Source organism: Alligator mississippiensis, chromosome 1 (genome assembly GCF_030867095.1).
Source record: "Alligator mississippiensis isolate rAllMis1 chromosome 1, rAllMis1, whole genome shotgun sequence".
NCBI classification, from domain to species: Eukaryota; Metazoa; Chordata; order Crocodylia; family Alligatoridae; genus Alligator; species Alligator mississippiensis.
This window is the reverse complement of record NC_081824.1, coordinates 395,322,436-395,340,847: the sequence shown is the minus strand read 5'-3', so window position 1 is coordinate 395,340,847 and position 18,412 is coordinate 395,322,436. Positions and strand designations below refer to the sequence as shown.

The following is an 18,412-nucleotide window of genomic DNA, read 5'->3' as shown; positions in this document are numbered from 1 at the left end:
AGAGATACAGCATTTCTGGTTTACAGTTTCAGAACAGAGATGTTAACTTTGCAGAAAGGAAGTAATATGCAGGTATTAGTCGATCAAAGTAAGCCAGTGGCCAGCCTCTATAATGCTTCCCACCTGTCTAATAAAGGATACAACAGAATCAGGTGTAAAAACAACTATATCCACAAATTCACAATGAGTAGTCTATGTTCATTTGATTTTTTTCTACATTTGAAAGTGTCTCCTCTAGTTTAGGTATGTCTCATATTTTCAGTGCTCAAATTGAGGAACACAAAAGCCTAATCTGTAGAGGTTTTAAGCACCCGCTATTTGAAGTACAAACAAAAGCAGCTACAAAGCCGGGGTTTGCTGCTTCCACACTGTGACTGGTTTGGGGGAGGGGGGCATTACGCACTGTCACCCACATCTGAATGAGAACCCCCTCCCCAGTGAGAAGGTTAACTATTATAGCTCTTGGCAGGCTAGGCAGGTGGGGGACCAAGCCGAAGAGCAATCCACATTTTCAAAAACATTTATAAAAAAAGCCAGAAGAGCTTGCCACCACCATCATCAATAGCAATCGCCAATCAACCAGGTGGCAACAAACATCCACCCACCCACCCTTTACTCTAAACCCTGAATATTTTATGATATCATAGTAGTTATCATAGCAACTATAGTAAATAAAAGAAAAAAACCCACATATATTTGTAACATGGTGGGATGGGAAGGGAAAGGAACGGGAGGGAAGGATTCATCTTTGGGATTGAGATGGGGTCTTTGGGATCATATACTGACTGAAACAGACCAGACCAACTGAGCATAGGTAGGTGCAAGAGACAAGGATTTTGGGGTGACCATGACCGTGCCCAGGGCAGACTCTGTGAGACTCAGGACTGCCCAGTGAGAGTTCAGGGCGGGGACTGGGGAGCCCAGGTGGTTTACATGCACCTCCTGCTGTAATATGTTAGGAAAGACATTGCAGGAGATAAATAGGCATTTTACTCCCCTTACTAAAATCTGCAGGGAATGACACATGAGGCTTAACTCACTTGAAAGCGCCATTTACGTGAACATCAATGCCATGTCGTGCAAACAAAAAACACATTGCACCAAAAAAAATAAACTGTGTTAAAATGTTCAGGTGCTCTACATTAACGCCCATTTCGTCTACACACGCCCCCAGTTAGCACCTCCAGCAATCAGATCAAACTGTCTCTCACTGGGCAACTGAAAATATAACCATTCACAAGTAATGGTTGTTTGGGTCTAATTTTCTCTTTCCACTTCATTCCCTCAGCCTTACCTTGATAATATTCCTACTGACAGCAAATGCACTGCAGAACTGGATCGTATGTATTTTTTTTCATTTCGATAACATCCATAATGTATTGAATTGGCTTCTTTTAAATATAAGAGCAAGTACGAATGTGTATCTAGATGGTTTAAAAGCATCTTAGTTCACATTATGTTTCTATATGATGCTCCCTACTATCTAATTCCTAAAGAAGCTAATTGGTTAATTTAAAGTACTGAGTTATTGTAGTCTGTGCTCATGAGTTTGGTGTCCTTTAGCAGATTCTACACAAAATGTGTAATTTCTCTACTCTGATAGGATTCATTTGGGGGAAGTCTCAGATTTTTAATATGTGCACACACTTCTTATAAAAATAAATATACTCAGAGACTGAAAGCAGAGATTAAAAAGAGAAACAAGAAAGGATACTGACAGTATCTAGTGAGAGAGAGAGAGATGTATTTAAGCATCAGCCAAATGACACAATTTTTCATACAGTTTACAATGGAAGCTTAAAGACTAAAATACTCCACAAGCCATTAGTTTCTCAGTACCCTGCAAGGGATTAAAGTATTTCTTAATCAACTGCTAAAGCACAGAAGAAGGCCAAAGCCTAGAAACTAGCAAAGCTGCGTAATGGTGAAAACTGGAGATATACAGACAGCAATGGATACAACATCACAGAAGTGAAGCAATTGTTAAAATCTACTGAAAATCAAATTGTACTTCTGCAGCTTCTTTGCCTGCAATATATATATAAACCTTTGAGGAATTACATAACCATAACTGGTGCACTGGCTTTTAATGAGGTTACCCAAAGATGTCTGCTTCAGCAAACAGTTACTTTTAAAATGATACTTCCAATAGTCAAAAAGCATCCAACAGAGTCAACTCAGAATTGCAAAAAGGAAATCACCTTCAGAAGAATTTAAACAATCTCCAAAAGACCTTGACTTCACCTTTGCAATACAGTGTCATGCCTGCCAGGCAATCCACACAGGGGTTTCACTTGGTATCACTTTATATGTGAAGGATTGCGTGCAGTGAGCTGTAATGTATCAAACAAATACTTAAAATAAAGGGAAACAAAGGAAAAGTACTCACATCTCATTCACATAATGGCTACAAGTGTAAAACCAAACCCATGGTGGATGAACAAGTTAAATAACTGGCAGTTTTGAGCTCCCTACAGTGCTCAGGTACAGCTGCAGTATCCAAAAAGATTATACCGCCATATTCAGAGGTATGTCTTCACGAGAGAAGACAAACGGAACCAGGGCAAATTAAGAGCAACTTCCCTTGGCCGTCTCCATGCCTGTCAACTATTCTTACAGCACAGCCAGGACGTATCATAATTAGACATTACCGTTTTTAACTAATCACAGTTTGAGGAAGAAAAGGAGGTTATGAGATGAAAATAAAATGCCAATCGTGGTAAAATATCATCTATCTTGTCTCATTTTATATTTTCTCGTGAATGACAGCCCAGTGCTCTTGTAGCGTACAAAGGCAAAAAAAAATAGGCGTTCTTTTCAAACTGAAATGTTTAACAGATGTAACAGCTTTCTGAAATAAAAACTGATGAATTGAATTCTTGAATAGAAAAGTCCATCTCCTGTACACATGAGAGATTACATTTCAAGAAGCAAGGTTTACTGTCCTTAGACAGATGTAAATGTTATTTATTTATTTATTTATTCATTCATCTGGGCAGCTGGTAAAACTATAGGGGCAAAATACAGCTTTGCTATTGGCACATAGTCTACCTCCTGCTGTTCTAGATGCTGTAGACTTCAGGATGATGTGTGTTACAGGGTGGTGTTGTCACAACCTGAATTCAATTTTAAGTTCTGCTACCGGTAAGACAAAGACATCACTGATATTTTGACCTATACTTTGAAATTTGGAAAAAAAATAAGATCAATTGATAAATGACTGAAAATGCAGGTGCCGGCAGAGAAGTATTTTAAGGAAATGTATTTTAATATGGTGTTCAGATATACTAGCATTTTTAGCAGAAGTTATAAATAAAATCCACAGCACACATATCGTTGTGATAATAAATTCACATGCATCAAGGACCCTTTAGCATTTAGCAAAAGTCACAGAGACTAACTCTAAGACACACAGCTGCAAGCCCAACCAACCCATTACCTCACCAATAAGGAAGAAATTTGCACACAGCTTAACCCAAGCTCCATTCAAGTCAATGGGATCTTTCCACTGATTTCAGGCAGAAGGTAGAACAGGTTGGCATCTTCATCACATCCAACAGAGTAGGTTTTCCCTACAGAAACTCATGCCTCCCTGATCCAGTTAGTTGAAGGTACCACCCTGCCCTACCTTCTGCCTGACACAGCAAATCATTTCTCTGCTCACTGATTTCAGCGAACCTTGGTTTGGGCCAATATTTGAAAGCAGAACTTGCTAAATGTTACTTTGCAGTTCATACCCGCTTCCGCAAAACATGCTATTCGCGTAAAAGCCCTGTTATGAACCACAAAAGGCCAGATCCTGCAAGCCCTGTTATTGTCTTAGAGTTATAGACTTGATCCTAAACCACTGAAGTCAGTAGAAATTGCCTATCTGATGTCTAGGAGCAAAATTAGGCATGATGTGCAAGGATGGCTTGAAGGATAAGAGCCACATAGTCATGTGAAACAGAAACGTGTAGAAAAGATGAAAATCTTACCTTTTGTGGACTGTAATCAGAATGAACTGATTGAATTATAGCTATTGAGATGGATCCGCAAAGGTGACTTGAGCTTCATAATGCTGAGCATTACAGCTTCTAACCTTTAGATACCTACCTGATTAGTAAAATTCATAATGTCCAAATTAGACACCTAGGTTCCCAATATCTTGCATGAGGAATTTCAGAACTGAAAATGGGATCCATAAAAACCATTTTAAACAACTAACTGGAAATCCCAAGGACAAGTCCATATTTCCAATTCTTAAAAGACTTGGGTCTTTCTCCAGGCTGGAGAAAAGAAGGAACCTCCCTCCACTCAGGATTCACAAGACTTGTCCCCTCTTCTGTTCTTTCAAAAGATGGCTGAAGGATGAGGAGGAGGTAAATCTCTTTTTATTCAACTGTTCATTGCTTACAGCCCTCATACAGCATGAGCAAGACCTAGGTTCAAATTGTTTCTCTGCCTCAGGCAATCTGAACTCACATCTCTCATGAGAATTCCCTAAAAACCCAACTATTCTAGTATTCTGGGATGTGCTGCACCACCTTGGCTCAACGTGCTGTAATCCCAGGTGCTCATGGAAACACTGAACCTAGGACCAATAAACCCCAGTGCAAACTTTGCTGGAGTTTATTGTGTCAGATTAATATTCATGTGAAGACATGGCCCTAACCAACATCCTTCAGATCCAAGGGGAAAGGAGCAAAGGGTGCCCTTTCTGCCATGTCCTTCTGTGGAACACAATATTTTATGCAAACCAAGAGAATACCTACCAGCTCAAGTCCCACAGACGAAAAAGGCAGATGAATATAGTTTGTGGATTCTGACAGGTTTAGGAATGAGGGTTGCTCAGTCCTGTCAAAACAGAGGCGCTTCTGGCATGCCCAGAAGAAGAACTATAGGCACATTGGGAACGCTACAGTTCAACACTCAGGCAACTAAAAAGGATAGGTGGCTAAGTGGGAACTGAACAGGTAGTTTGAGGTTCTAGGTTTTAGACTTAAATGCCTGAAGTGGCAATTAAGTGCCAAAATCCTTTTGTAGATCCAATTCATTTTAACTAATGTGTATCTAGTATTTAGACACTAGAAGCTGTGTTGTTTCTAATACTTTAAGCAATGTAAAAATATATCCAACTAAAATAATGAACAGGAGCTGTGAGAGTATACTATAAGATTAATTCAAAACTGAAATAAAGTATTTGTCTTTTTATACCTTTAGGTAAGTCATAGAATAAAACTAGCCATCATCTCTTGTAGAAAATACTTCTACATCGCTTGTCGTGAATTCACCCACAGAAATAATGATATAATTTAAACATTAAAAGAAACCTAGGTGGTGTAGGGCATCTCTTATGAGATGGAAAAAGTTTTATTTCCCAGGATTTCAATTGAATCTAGCACCTAAAAGCATCTACAAGTGATAGATAGATAGATAGATAGATAGATAGATAGATAGATAGATAGATAGATAGATAGATAGATAGATAGATAGATAGATAGATAGATATAGAAGTTTGCCATTCTGCTTTATCTATTTCTTCATGTTTTAAATAATAGCTAGATAAAAGGATGTCATCACGTGTGGCACTTTTTTAAGTTGTTAAAGTCTTTCAATATTTCTCAACCTTCATCGTATTAGTCAGTGGGTAGCTTTGTTATGTTTTTGTCCTTCTTTTAGGCACTGCCAATAACTTGCTCTGACAGAAGGAAGGAAGGAAGGAAGGAAGGAAGTCCAGGACATATTCTTCATTTTTTTTGTTTAAAGTGGATAGTCTCAAATGCTATTGAGCCCAAATTCATTATATGGATCTTTAGTTTGTATTTTGCATACTTCACCTCACATGCCCGTCATTTGCTTTTTGTGCAAATAAACACAAGGCAAGATCTTCTGTTGGGGTAAACCAACATATTTTTATTTAGTTCCATAGACCTATGCTATGTACTGTCACCAATAGTGTGGTCTCAAATTCTGAAGTGTAACTTTAAAGGGGGACTTCTTATGTTCTTTCTGTAGGTACAAGTGCACATATTCCAAAGCACTACAATGGTAGCAGCATGAAGATTTTATTAATGCAAAATACAATGTTGCATTTTGCAAAAGAAATAACATAACTTAGAAGTGACTTCACAGGAAACTATAGTAACTGTATGACAACTGGAATTAATGCTAGATAATCTCCTGACAAAGCAACTCAAGTTTCCCTTTTCATGTTGTACAATAGCAGAATCACTACAAAGATATGCAGACACATTATAACAAGGGTTGTTTTTTTTTTCCTTGCTAATCTTAGTAATTCTTGAAGAAGAAAATAAAACAGAAAATTATTTGTAGGTAAAACTTCCAGGATTCAGACACCTAATTACCCGAATATACACACAAATCAGATATTTAAACATCTGAATAATTTATTGTGTTCACAAAACTGGAACCTAGAATGAGGCACCTTTAAAAATGTGGTAATACTAGATAAAATGGGACAAAATCTTCTATGACTTAGCATCTTTGGCAATCTTTTAGTGCAGTTAACGTGAAGGAAATAAAGATAAAATAGGCCAATTCCTTTACTAATGTATATCTTGCCAGTATCCTGTGGCTCATCTACACACATTTTTAACCAGTATTATTTTGTTGAGTATTGCAATTTTTTCCACTAGTTATAGCCACACAACTCCTAGCATGGAGGTACGTATAAAACACTTCTATAGTGATATATCAGTATAGATTTATTTCCCTCACAGAAAGCACCATTATACTGATATGACTGGGTATATGCTAGGAGGAGTGGTGATATTTTAATTATAGAGGCATAATTAAAGTGGTATAAATTTGGTGTGCAGTCAAGCTCTTAAGGGAGCAATTCAATGAGATGGTAAAATTCAGACACGTACTCAAGTCTGTATTAGAGCTAGTCATATGCTACATTTAGACAAGGATTACATTCTGTGCTAATTTGGACCTTAGTAAAAAACCAAAAACTGAGTCATTATGTGTTGGTGTTGATTATTAAGAGGAACAATGCAATAAAAATACATGGCTGCACGAGATACGAGTCAGAGATGAACCTGACTAAATGTCCATAAGAGTAAATCAAGAATTAATCATTTTATACACATTCCTCCACAAGCTGTGAATTCAAAGGAAAAAAACAAGCAGCAGGGAGTAATGTTGATGATTTAGTGTTGCTTTTTCCCTCTGAGTTTGTATTGAACCAACACCAGCACTACAGGATGCATCAGAGATAGCTGCACTTCAGAGGTGGATGTAAAATCCATTACAAAAAAAAAAAAATTTTTAAAGAACTTTAGAATCTTCTCAGATGGAAAGCACTATATAAAAATGCAAATATTATCTGTGGCTCTTGTTATATATTTGAAAATATGCTGCTTTCTGTCTGGTATACCTTCAGTGTGTTAAATACAATACAGGCAAGACAACCCTAGATCAGACAAAATATCCCACAGTAAATGGGACCCTGCAATAGGATATGTAAACACTTCTGTTTTGAATTTGCCATGATGTGAACATGCCTACACAGGTGTGTATATAAGCATGCCTAGAGAGAGTGTATGTGAGTGTGAGTGTTATATGGATGAACTGCTTGGTCCTGAGAATAAGAACTCTAGAATTGATGGAGCAGTTCTACTTAGGATTTGGCATTCCCGCACATGAAACTTGAACCAGAACTTCAGATGAGTAGACTGCATACTTAAGGAGTTGTAGAATGTAAATAGGTCACTGTTTTCATATCTTTAACATCTGTTGTTTATACCCAAGAAAGAACACCAGGGGCAAGAAAATTAATTCCCCAATTGCTGTCAACTAAGTTAAGGAACAGCAATAAACAGCTTACTGTAAAGCCTCTAGCTACAATAAAAAAAAACTGCTGTCAATAAAGTGTGGCTGATGTGGTTTTGCTGTGCTAGAAGAATGGATTCTTTGGAAATGAAAATCCGAAATAGTAACTAGAAGGATCACTTCTTCTGCCTAAACACAAAAAGATTATTATCACAAAACTCCAGTAGCATTAAAAACTGATAATCCTATTCTTTCTTCCACATGTGGTATAACTGTTATTAGCATTTGTGAAAGTTAGGCATTGCACATCAAGGAAAGAAGAAACTCCAGTGTTTTAGACAAACTTTTTGCCTGGGAAACAGATTTAAAGAAAAATGAACAGTACTCAATAGTATATACAAAAATGTTCTATATTCTAGTTTAACATTTCCATTTAAAATTGAAGTTTGGCTTAAGGTTCTGTTCAGATTTACATTATAACCCCTAGTTTTCTCAATCTCTTAACTTTCTAAAAAAATTCTCTTTTTCAGCTGATATTTTCCATAGCGCAAAGATGAATTTATTTAAACAGTTGAACAAAATCTGTTAACCCATTCACAGATTTTGCACGGGTAGAAAGTTATGTACATTTTAGCATTTCCAATACGTTACATGTATGCAACTTAAAAACAGCTGAATTTAAAATAACATGCTGTAAATTTTCCAGGTGAATAGTCCTCACTGAGGACTAATATCCAGGTTAACTTCTAAAGTAAATAAACATAAGCATAAATGGGAAATGGACAAATAAAACAATGGAATTATAAACTGCAACTTTGACACAAAGTGGTAAAATATTGCTACTCAGAACAACAACAGTTACAGAACTATAGAATTCTAGAAATAATTTATTTCTATCAATGCAAGTTATATTGGTTCTGCACTGCCTCTCTTCTGTTAATTTCCATAGTCACATATATGCGCAAGATGCAACTTTAGAAGCATCAGAGATGCCTGTGGTTTGTCAACTTTTTTTTTTTTTAACTTTTAAAAGATAGGGACAATGAATACAAAAATCTAAGGTTATCATTTTAAACACTTCAAAGTCAGAAACTGCCAAAGTTACATCTGATATTTTATGCAATCTTCATTGCTCACATAAAGCCCATTTATTCACTCCTTGATCAGGCAAAAGTCCCACTGACAGAGTAAAGGATCGACTCCACAGGGTATGTTGTGTTGCTGGTTATGCAGCTAAATATGTACCTGAATACAGTAAGTGTAACAGGTGTTAGCTAAAAACTGTAATCTTATTTTCTGGTTTGGAGACCTTTAAAGAAGCAGGGATGATATGGTGCTTGTTTAACTAGACAGATTATAGTGGAATTGTGTGCTGTTTTCCCAGGGCTTTATTATTGGCCAGATACAAAAATGTGATTAAGCACGTACTTAAAACCATTTTCACTAAGGACAACATTAAAACACATTCTTAACTCTGAGCATGTGCTTAAGTAGCACTAATTTGAATAGGATTTACTCATGTACTTAAAATTAAGCAGGTGTTTAAGTGCTGCTCTGATGGAAAATTCTCTCCTGAACCGAGGTCTTTGCTCATACCTTTCACTGTTACATTAACATATATTTTGGGCTTTCATAATTCCAGTTTTTCAAAGATGTACTTCCAGACAAAACTGCTCCAGTGAATCTACACTATCATGAAAATAGCTATAGTAGGGTAACTCTTATAATAATTTATTTCACAAGTTATTATATTGCTAAATTTATGGCACTGACAGTATTTTTAGAAGACTTTTCACACAGAAAACCACAACATACTGCCCCTACTGTATTTTTATTTAGTCGTTTGGCGTATTAACTAATTATTCTGAATTGGGTTTTAGTTGAGCCAAATACTGGAAGGAGCACTGACAGATTTCATTACTGAGCATAGGTCATACTAGTGATTTCAAAATTTAAGCAACGCATTTAACATTTTTCCACACTCCTAATTATGTAAATTAGCACTGAAAGGATACTCCCAAGTTCAAGTATTCAAAAATACTCTCCTTACAGGATCTGTCAAGTGTTCTGCATCGCAGGCACTTGGAGAGGGCTTTGGTTTTTATACTGGGCACTTTCGAAACATCAACCAGAGCAATTCAAAGTGAAGTGAAGAGATTTTGCCAAGCAATTTTCAGTTAAACAGCTAATGCCCAGCAAATTATTTTGAAAACTCAGGGATAAATCTTGAAGAGTTTTCTCTTTGGCTGAACTAATGTATTAGGGTTGAACTCAAACTCACAGGGGTTTTTTGCCTGAATAGGAAATAAATTTGGATGTTAGGCTCAAACTCTCTCTCAATTTTAGTTTATCTGCAACACATGTAATGGGTATATGCATTTATCATTAGTTACAAACCTCAAACAATATGTTCAACTGAAAATATTTTGCGCTAGCATTTATCGATACATTCCCCTCACCTTATGCTTTCCCTATGGCAACATTCTTCACAGCTTTTCACAAACCACTTCCAAAACTTAGAAAAAAAACCTGCCAAACGTGCTGGTGAACCTTGTGTTATAGTTTTTATCCCAAGATAAAAAGGAGAAATTTGTATTTTTTTTTTTTATTAAAAAGTCAAGAAAATAATACAATGACAAAGAATTAAATATTTTCTTCCCAGAGTAAAAGCATTTCAGACATCATGAGATTATTATTACATATCCTATATGAAAAAGTTTATTTAAAGATTGAATATATTCCTTTAAGGTCATATTCTACAAGTCTTAAAAAACACGTACCTATTAAACTATATTTAATTTGTGTCACTGCAGTGAACAGTAGCCAAGATGCATCCTAGCTCAAAGAGATCACAGATAAAAAAAAATAGCAGACTATTAACTCACACTGCCAATCTTGGCTATAGTCATCTGGTAGAAAATGTGGTGTAGTTAAAAAGCTTGCTTCCTGCAACACTGATCAATAGGAAAATTTAGAGAAAAAAAAAAATCAAGCAACTATTGATACAAAAATGAATTCTGTTTCCAATGACACACAGTATTATACCTGACATGGGGCTAGATTTCATGGCACAGAATGAAAACTGTTCTATTGATTTCAACAGGATTTCAAAGATACACAATAAACCAATGCAATATATTGACCACTATTTTTATTAAAAATCAAGACACCACCTCATTTATGAAACAGACAAAAATAAATTTGAAAGAGGTGCCTGGGGATTTTCTGCCCACATTCAACATCACTGTTCAGCACTTACATGTTGTCAGGTAAATCATTTTTGTGATCTTAACTGCTTTTAGAGGCCAAAAGGGGATTAAGTCTGATTCTTGGAATACAGCTTGGGAAGTTAATTTAAGTTATATTACTAGCACCCCTGAACAGAGGGCGGGGGGAAGGAGAGAGAGAGAGAGATTTTTAAAGCTAGTAACTAAAATAGGGAAGGAGTGTATCCCGTCTTCTGAACTTCAGACTAACCACAGGTTATCCAGCTAGAGATTTTTAAATCTGCATTTAAAAAAAACAAAACAAAACAAAGACTTAAGCTGATAGATGTGATGCTGTACTGTGTAAAACATTATGAACACGATTCAGAATAGTTTGAAGTCACTGTGAAAAACGGGTATTTTTTTTTGCACAGGGAATTTGCTAAGCATTACTTCAGTGCTCCACTTCAAGCATAATGAGTACTTTTTCAAAAAATATTTTCTAATGCCTCATAAGTGCGTATTTTAAACATGTTGTCTTTTTAGTATGACAACTTATGAACACCCAAAAGTCAAGAGGCAATTTTGACAAGGTAACATTCATCTTAGATAAGGCAAATGCAACAGCAAGAGAATGACTACATCCTAAACTTGGCTACCGTGAACATCTTTTTGCAAAGACAGGCTTAAATGCATCTTGCTCAATTCTATAGAATTTGTACTTTGTGGATTCCTAATATATTCAGACAAAAATCACCATAACTTGGAGGGTACAATGCCAACAATAATATGAACGTGACTGCTAAAACCTAGGGAGTTGGTATAGTGAGCTAAGAAGTTGCTTTACAAATACACGAACTTAACTACTGGTCGCTCCAGTACAACTATCATTAAATAAAAGGTTTCTTTGGCTGTAGTATCAGCTTGATCCTTCCCTCCCCCATTTCCTATCTACTGCAGGACTGGCACCTGGCCAGCACAAGCGACATAGTACCTTAGTGCCATCTACAGGCTATATTGACATTCTAATTTAGTGGCAAAAGACAAGCACCAATGAAATAAATTAGACAGCGCTGCATTTAAATCTTTATTAGCAAGGAATTATTAGACCTAAGAAAAACTAATGCTGGATTTGGTTGAAATATGAGTTTCTCAGCCTCTTAATCCCTCTTCATATGGCATATTTCACAGTTTAAAATGAGTTATAACAGATCACTTATGCATTACTAAGATGAGAAAAATATTTACAATGAGCTGATTTTTTCTGCATAATTCAGTTGTATTCAGAGAGAATGCATTCCTTTTTAAAGTATACTTTGGCCATTTTTGAAAATATGCAAACATCTGCATATTAGACACCCCACTTTAATCTATTAGAACAATATCATTTTCAATCAAAAACAGAGGAAGACTTCCGTATGGCTTAGTTATATCCTAACAACAAACCATGTGCTTCACAGATGAAGTACCTTGGAAACTCAGCAATCTTTACAAGGGAAAAAAAATTAACCCCTTTAACAAGAGTAACATAAGAATGTTGCAAATCAGTTGGAACTATAAAAAGAAACTCAACCTACCTTCACTTCAAATTTGAAAGTGAATGTAAATATCCCATTAATCTCAAAACTGTCAAATTTTTCTCTCAGTGAAATTTGGCATATTAGGGAAACCGTTTTTCGTCTTCAGTATCCTGAACATTGGAACAGTCCCGGGGAACATTTTTAACAACTGCTTTTCAGTTTTGTTCCATTATTTATGCATGCGTGCATTTGCACAAATGCATGTAGATTTTTCCAATAATCAGCAACTCTTAATACTGAAATATCAGAAACATTTTTAAATGCACAGTTGAGCCTCAGAGAAATGATAAAGGGGTAGAGTTTTTTTTCCTCTCTGCACATTATAACTAAGCTAGAAATAGACCAAAGCAAAAGACATACTGGCACTTTAATACTGGTTGATTGGGCACTTGTATGCAGTACTTATAGACCAGTAAAAGTGCTCGTTTACCTGTCTGGTGTGTAAGGGGCCCTTTGTCTTGAAGCCTCCTTGGGAACTGCACTCTGAGGCACTGAAGTGATCTGAACTAGTGGAAGAGCGTTTGGAAAGGGTGTCGCAACCACCAACAAAGGTGTTGTCCAAGGGAAGTTCCTGAATCACATGATGCTTTTTCACTGAAACTGGAGTGTCAGGTTTAAGATGAAATGCAGACTGTGGGGAGGCAGATTTGTAATGCTTTGCAAGGTCAGGACTGTTAGGCTTAAAGGTGGTTGGTGGTGCTGTGCCCCAATCAAATCTTCCTATACTCTGCTCCTCCAGCTCTGCTGGAAGGCTTATTGTCCCGTTGATAGGTTCATGAACTGCATCATCAGGTTTGGACTCCTCAATGGTTACAAAGTTCAAAAGAGAGCTCTTAGGAGACTTCCTTTTCTTCCTTTTCTTTTTCTTGTTCTGCTTGTTCTCCTGATTGGGAGACATCCATTCAGCACCTTGCTTGCTCCTTTGTGCTGCTTTGAACCTAGATGCGTGTCGACAGCGAACCAGAACCGTGACAAATATCACCACTATGACAACCATCGCACCTGCCACAATAGCAATCATGATGGTAAGATAGTCCTCATTTTGATAGGGTTGGCTACTGTCCCCTATGTTCCGGTCCAAGGGCGTTTCCATAGTCCTGCGTATCAGGTCATAAATGTAAGAGGCATTTCCAGCAGTGTCATTTACATACAAAAATACAAGCACAAGAGTATGCAAGGATTTAGGATAACCCAAATCACTTATGTTGACAACTAGACGATGCAGCCCCACATCAGTAGGAGTTGGTTTTTCTTCCAGAGTAATGTTACCTGTCACTGGATCAATACGAAATAAACCTTTGTTATTTCCACTCACAATTGTATATTTAAGCTCAGCATTCATTCCAGTGTCTATATCCACAGCAAACACTTCTGCTACTACTGAGCCTGGGATTGCTGAGAGTGGCACCAGCTTAAATGAAGTATTTGAAGGTGGGTAAATGACGACCGGGCTGTTATCATTAACATCCATGACATTTATTGTTACTTTTGCTGTAGAAGAACGAGGAGGCTGTCCTCCATCAACAGCCTTGACATCAAAGGTGTAAGAGCTCTGCTGTTCTCGATCAAAAGAAACATTGGATTTGATAACTCCGGAGTAAGGATCCAGCACAAAGTTCTCGTTGTCATTCAGGATGGAAAGGGTCACTGCTTTATTTTCCCCTGCATCTGCATCGGTCACTGTGATCACCCCCACAGTACTATACTTTGGTAAATTCTCAGATACAAAAAACTGAAAGTGATTATGAGTAAATTTGGGACTGTTGTCATTTTCATCCAGTACAGTAACAATCACAGCTGCCTGACTCTGCAGAGGAGGGGTGCCATTGTCCCTGGCCGTAACAGTAAAAATGAAACGTTCTTGCTCTTCTCTGTCAAAAACTCTGGAGGCTGTTAAAACACCTGTCTTCCGATCCAGATCAAAAAAGGAGGCATTAGGGCCAAGCTGATAAACAATGTCTGCATTTTTCCCACTGTCTTCATCTGTGGCACTAATAGTTGTTAAGTATAGACCACGACGGTTGTTTTCAGAAACTGACAGCTCAATTACAGGCTGGCTGAAAATTGGAGGGTTGTCATTTTCATCCTCCAGTTTAACTCTTACTAGGGCAGTCTGGTTCAGACTGGGCTTGCCAGAATCAGAGGCAACAATTTTAAAGCTGAATTCTTTGGTGCCCTCATAGTCCAACAAGGAAGAGGTCTCTAACAAATACTGGTTGTCGTAAACTGCCTTCAAGTGAAATGGGACCTCTCTCTCAATGAAACAGATGACTTTGCCATTCACATCAGTGTCCTTATCTGAAACCGTAATTAGGGCAATCTTTGTATTGACAGGATCTTTCTCAGATAAGTACACTGTGCCATTGATAGGACTTATAATGTACCTGAGGTCTATGTTAGGAGGGTTATCGTTTACATCAGTGACATTGATGGTAACAGTTGCCCGAGCTGGAGTAGAGCTGCCATCACTGGCCAGCACTGTCACCTTGTGGATAGCAGTCTCTTCTCGATCTAAGGACCGCTGAACTGTTATTAGCCCTGTAGTGTTGTTTAGAGCAAAAAGTCTTTTGGTTGCAGGGGCAACTTGGGCACCAAAAATATATCTGATTTCTGCATTGCTTCCTATATCTGCATCTGTAGCATGAAGCTGAATTACAGAGGTACCCACAGGGGCATTCTCAGGGATATGAACCTCCACCTGACTCTCTTTAAAAACAGGCCTGTTATCATTGACATCACTTACTGTGACTTGCAGTATGGCTGTGCTGGATTTCTGAGGGCTCCCTCCATCTTCTACTTTAATTTTCATCACATAGGTGTCTTTCTGCTCTCTATCCAAGTTCTGCTGCACAATGAGTTGAGGCCATTTCTCTCCTTCAGGAGTTTCCACGATATCCAGTCCAAAGACGCTCTGCCCATTTAACAACTCATAGTGCTGCACCCCGTTGAACCCAGTATCAGGATCTGTGGCTGATGGAATTGGAAAGCGGCTGTTGATCAAAGTGTTTTCTGGTATGGAGATATTGATGACAGGAGATGGAAACATGGGTGCATTGTCATTGGTATCCTTTACGATGATTTTTATTTTGATCAGCCTAAAGAAGTCATTGGGGAGAATCACCACTTCAAGTTCAAAGAAACACTCATTCTCCTCAGCATAGGAGGCTCCAGCACAGAGTTTTTCTCTGTCTATTCGATTCGAGGTGGTGAAGATTTCTCCGGTGGTGCTGGACACTCTAACCAAAGGGGCATCCCCGGCTTTAGACACCAGTCTGTAGACAAGGCTGGCGCTGGTCCCTGTGGCAGCATTGATATGAGAAATGTTCAGATCCTTTGGTATGTTCCCTATGGGCACATTTTCAGGCAGCTCCTCTCTAATAGTGTAAATAAGTTCTTGAGCTATAGCAGAATCCAGCCTCAAACAGGCAATCAGAGCAGCCAACAGGTAAAAATCCCTCAGGTCCATGATAATGTGTTTATTCTCTTTTTCTGGATTTTAGGATTTAAAGGTTTCCACAGAGGAATGGTGCACGATTTGCAAGAGGCGGCGTGCATGGACTGCAGGATGCATTACATCTCATTTCTTATTTGGAGACAGCAACTGTCAACACAATCATACAGACAAGCATTATTGTTTCATAAATAAAAAGCAAAACAAATCCACAATCCCCGCTCCTTTCTTTGCAGCGCACGCTTGCCAACAGTACATTTCCCTGCTGCTCCCTTCTCCAAAGCAGTCCCTCCAGATGAATGCACCAATACCCCGTTAGTTGCATTTGCACATAGTGAGAATGCAATTAACTACTTGCAGGATTAAGGACAGCTCTAGTTTCGGCACGTACTTTCCCAGTTGCTTCTTAGCACACAGTGTAAACCAGAACATGCATTTCCCCTACATCCTCCTCCACCCGAGCATTTTCGTCCAAGTGAAAAAGGTTTCCGTACTTCCCCAGTGCTAACTGCCATGTCAGCTGCCAAATGGGATTTGTTGTCTGGTGCCGTGAAGTGAATGTGTGTTTTTTTCCCCCCCATGCTAACCAGATTTTTCTTTCCTCCCCGTGCCTTGCATCTCCCCTTCTACTGCTATCGTACTGGGAAATAAGTACCCGGACATGCTGCAGCAGTACCAGCAACAGCAGCAGCAGCAGTCGTCACTGGCTACTTCACATCCCTATTAACTAGAGACACAATAACAGGACTTACAGTTTCTTACACAGTAAGCTCGATATCTCCTCTCCAGATGTTGGATACTTCTCCCTATGTTTAACAACGTTCAACTTATTTATTTATTTATTTTAATGCAGCCTAAACCAAGGGAGGAGGGGGCAGGGGGATAAGAATTCCCAATACAACTTAGAAGTGGTCAACATTTTTACAAAGAAAATGCAGAAAATAATATTTTCTGATGGGGGGGGAGGGAAAAAAAAAAAAAAAGGTGCAGCCTTTCAACGCTGACGCAGATCTCCCCTCAGGATGTTATTAGCAGCTGCCACACACAAATGCGGCAGGCTAATAATGCAGGTGAAAAAATAAATAAATAAATAAATAAAACAGACCTCTGCTTACATGCTCTGCTAGCCGCAAATTAAACACAGACTCCGAAGCGCGTAGACTGGTTGGTGGCCCCGGTCAGCTCCTCTGCCCTAATCTTATCTGCATTAAAGAAACCCAGCAGCCGATGCCCACGATTACTTCCAGGCTGGGGATGCAGGTAGGGATGCAGAGGCAGCCGGGGTAAGTGAGCCTGTGCAACGAGCCTCAGTTGAATCCTAAACAGAGGCTTCCTGCCTGGATCTGTAGCTTTTTTTTTTTTTGGGGGGGGGGGGTGTATATATATATGTGCGCGTGTGTGTCTGTCTGTATATATGTGTGTCTATACATATATGTCTGTATGTGTGTATATCTGAGCACAGACACACAAGCACACAGATACACACACAAATATATAAGTGCACACATACAAATACGCATATGCAAATACATACAGCCACAAGCACGCGCACACACACACACACACACACACAGGGCTGGAAGGCGGCTTCCAGCCCGCATCACGCAAACACACACACACGAAACGAAACCCCTCCCGGTGGCGGCGCAACTTGGCACTTACGTGTGTGTCCTCCCGGGCCGCCGCGGTGTCCCCCCGCCGCCAGCGCGGTGCATCGGGACCCGCCACCCCCCGCCCGGGAGCAGCAGGCGCGGGCTCCGGCGCTGCCCCGCGGCGGTCGAGCAGTGAGTCCCGCCCGTCAGCGCCGGGCGCCGGGCATCCTCCTGGCCGCGTCCCAGCCCGCGCCGCGCTCCGTCCGCTCAGGGCTGCGTTGCACCCCGCAGCCCCCGCGCTCCACTCCGCAGCATCCTCCGCGGGCAACTTGCGAGCGCCCCTCTCTGGGGACCGGCACACGGCGAGGCGAGGCGAGGCGAGACAAACCGAGCGCGGCGGCAACGCCGCCCGCCCGCGAGCACTACCTCGAGCCCAGCACTGCCCGCGCTCTGCTCTCAGCTCCCGCAACTGAATTTCTTCATATAACTCTCCCCGCGCCCAGAGGGAGGGCGGGAGGCGGCACCGCCCCCTGCCGCCCCTCATTGGTCCGCGCCGGCAGGGGCGGGGGCGGGCGCGGGGATTGGCCGGCGGCGCCGTCGCTCGGCCGGCGGATTGGAGGGGGCGGGGCGAGGGGTGCTGTGCGGAATGGGCAATCGGGCGGCGGGGGCTGCAGCCGCGCGCGGGGGAGGGGCGGGGCGTGGACCAAGTTGGAAGAGGAGCCGCGGGGATGCGAGAGCGAGAGAGAGTGAGTGTGTTTGTGATGTGGGCTGGTGTGTGTGATACAAGCTGGTGAGTGTGTGTGA

At 39.9% G+C, this 18,412-nt stretch overlaps 1 protein-coding gene across 6 annotated transcripts in view; it reads right to left on the bottom strand.

Moving 5' to 3' along the window:
* PCDH9 (protocadherin 9) overlaps positions 1-18,081 on the bottom strand; it is a 1,019,420-nt gene extending 1,001,339 nt beyond the window's left edge. For 3 of the 6 annotated variants that reach the window (XM_059722410.1, XM_019488559.2, XM_059722502.1), the window contains exons 1-2: positions 17,679-18,081; positions 12,996-16,166 (exon numbers count right to left, since the gene is read on the bottom strand). In XM_059722410.1, coding sequence (XP_059578393.1) covers positions 12,996-16,031 — 3,036 coding nt within the window. In that variant the 5' untranslated portion in view covers positions 16,032-16,166; positions 17,679-18,081. Of the gene's footprint in view, positions 1-10,913; positions 11,287-12,995; positions 16,167-17,678 lie in introns of those variants that run through there. The other 3 variants (XM_019488561.2, XM_019488562.2, XM_006266944.3) reach the window with 2 other exon arrangements.
* Between the last annotated feature and the right edge of the window lie 331 nt (positions 18,082-18,412).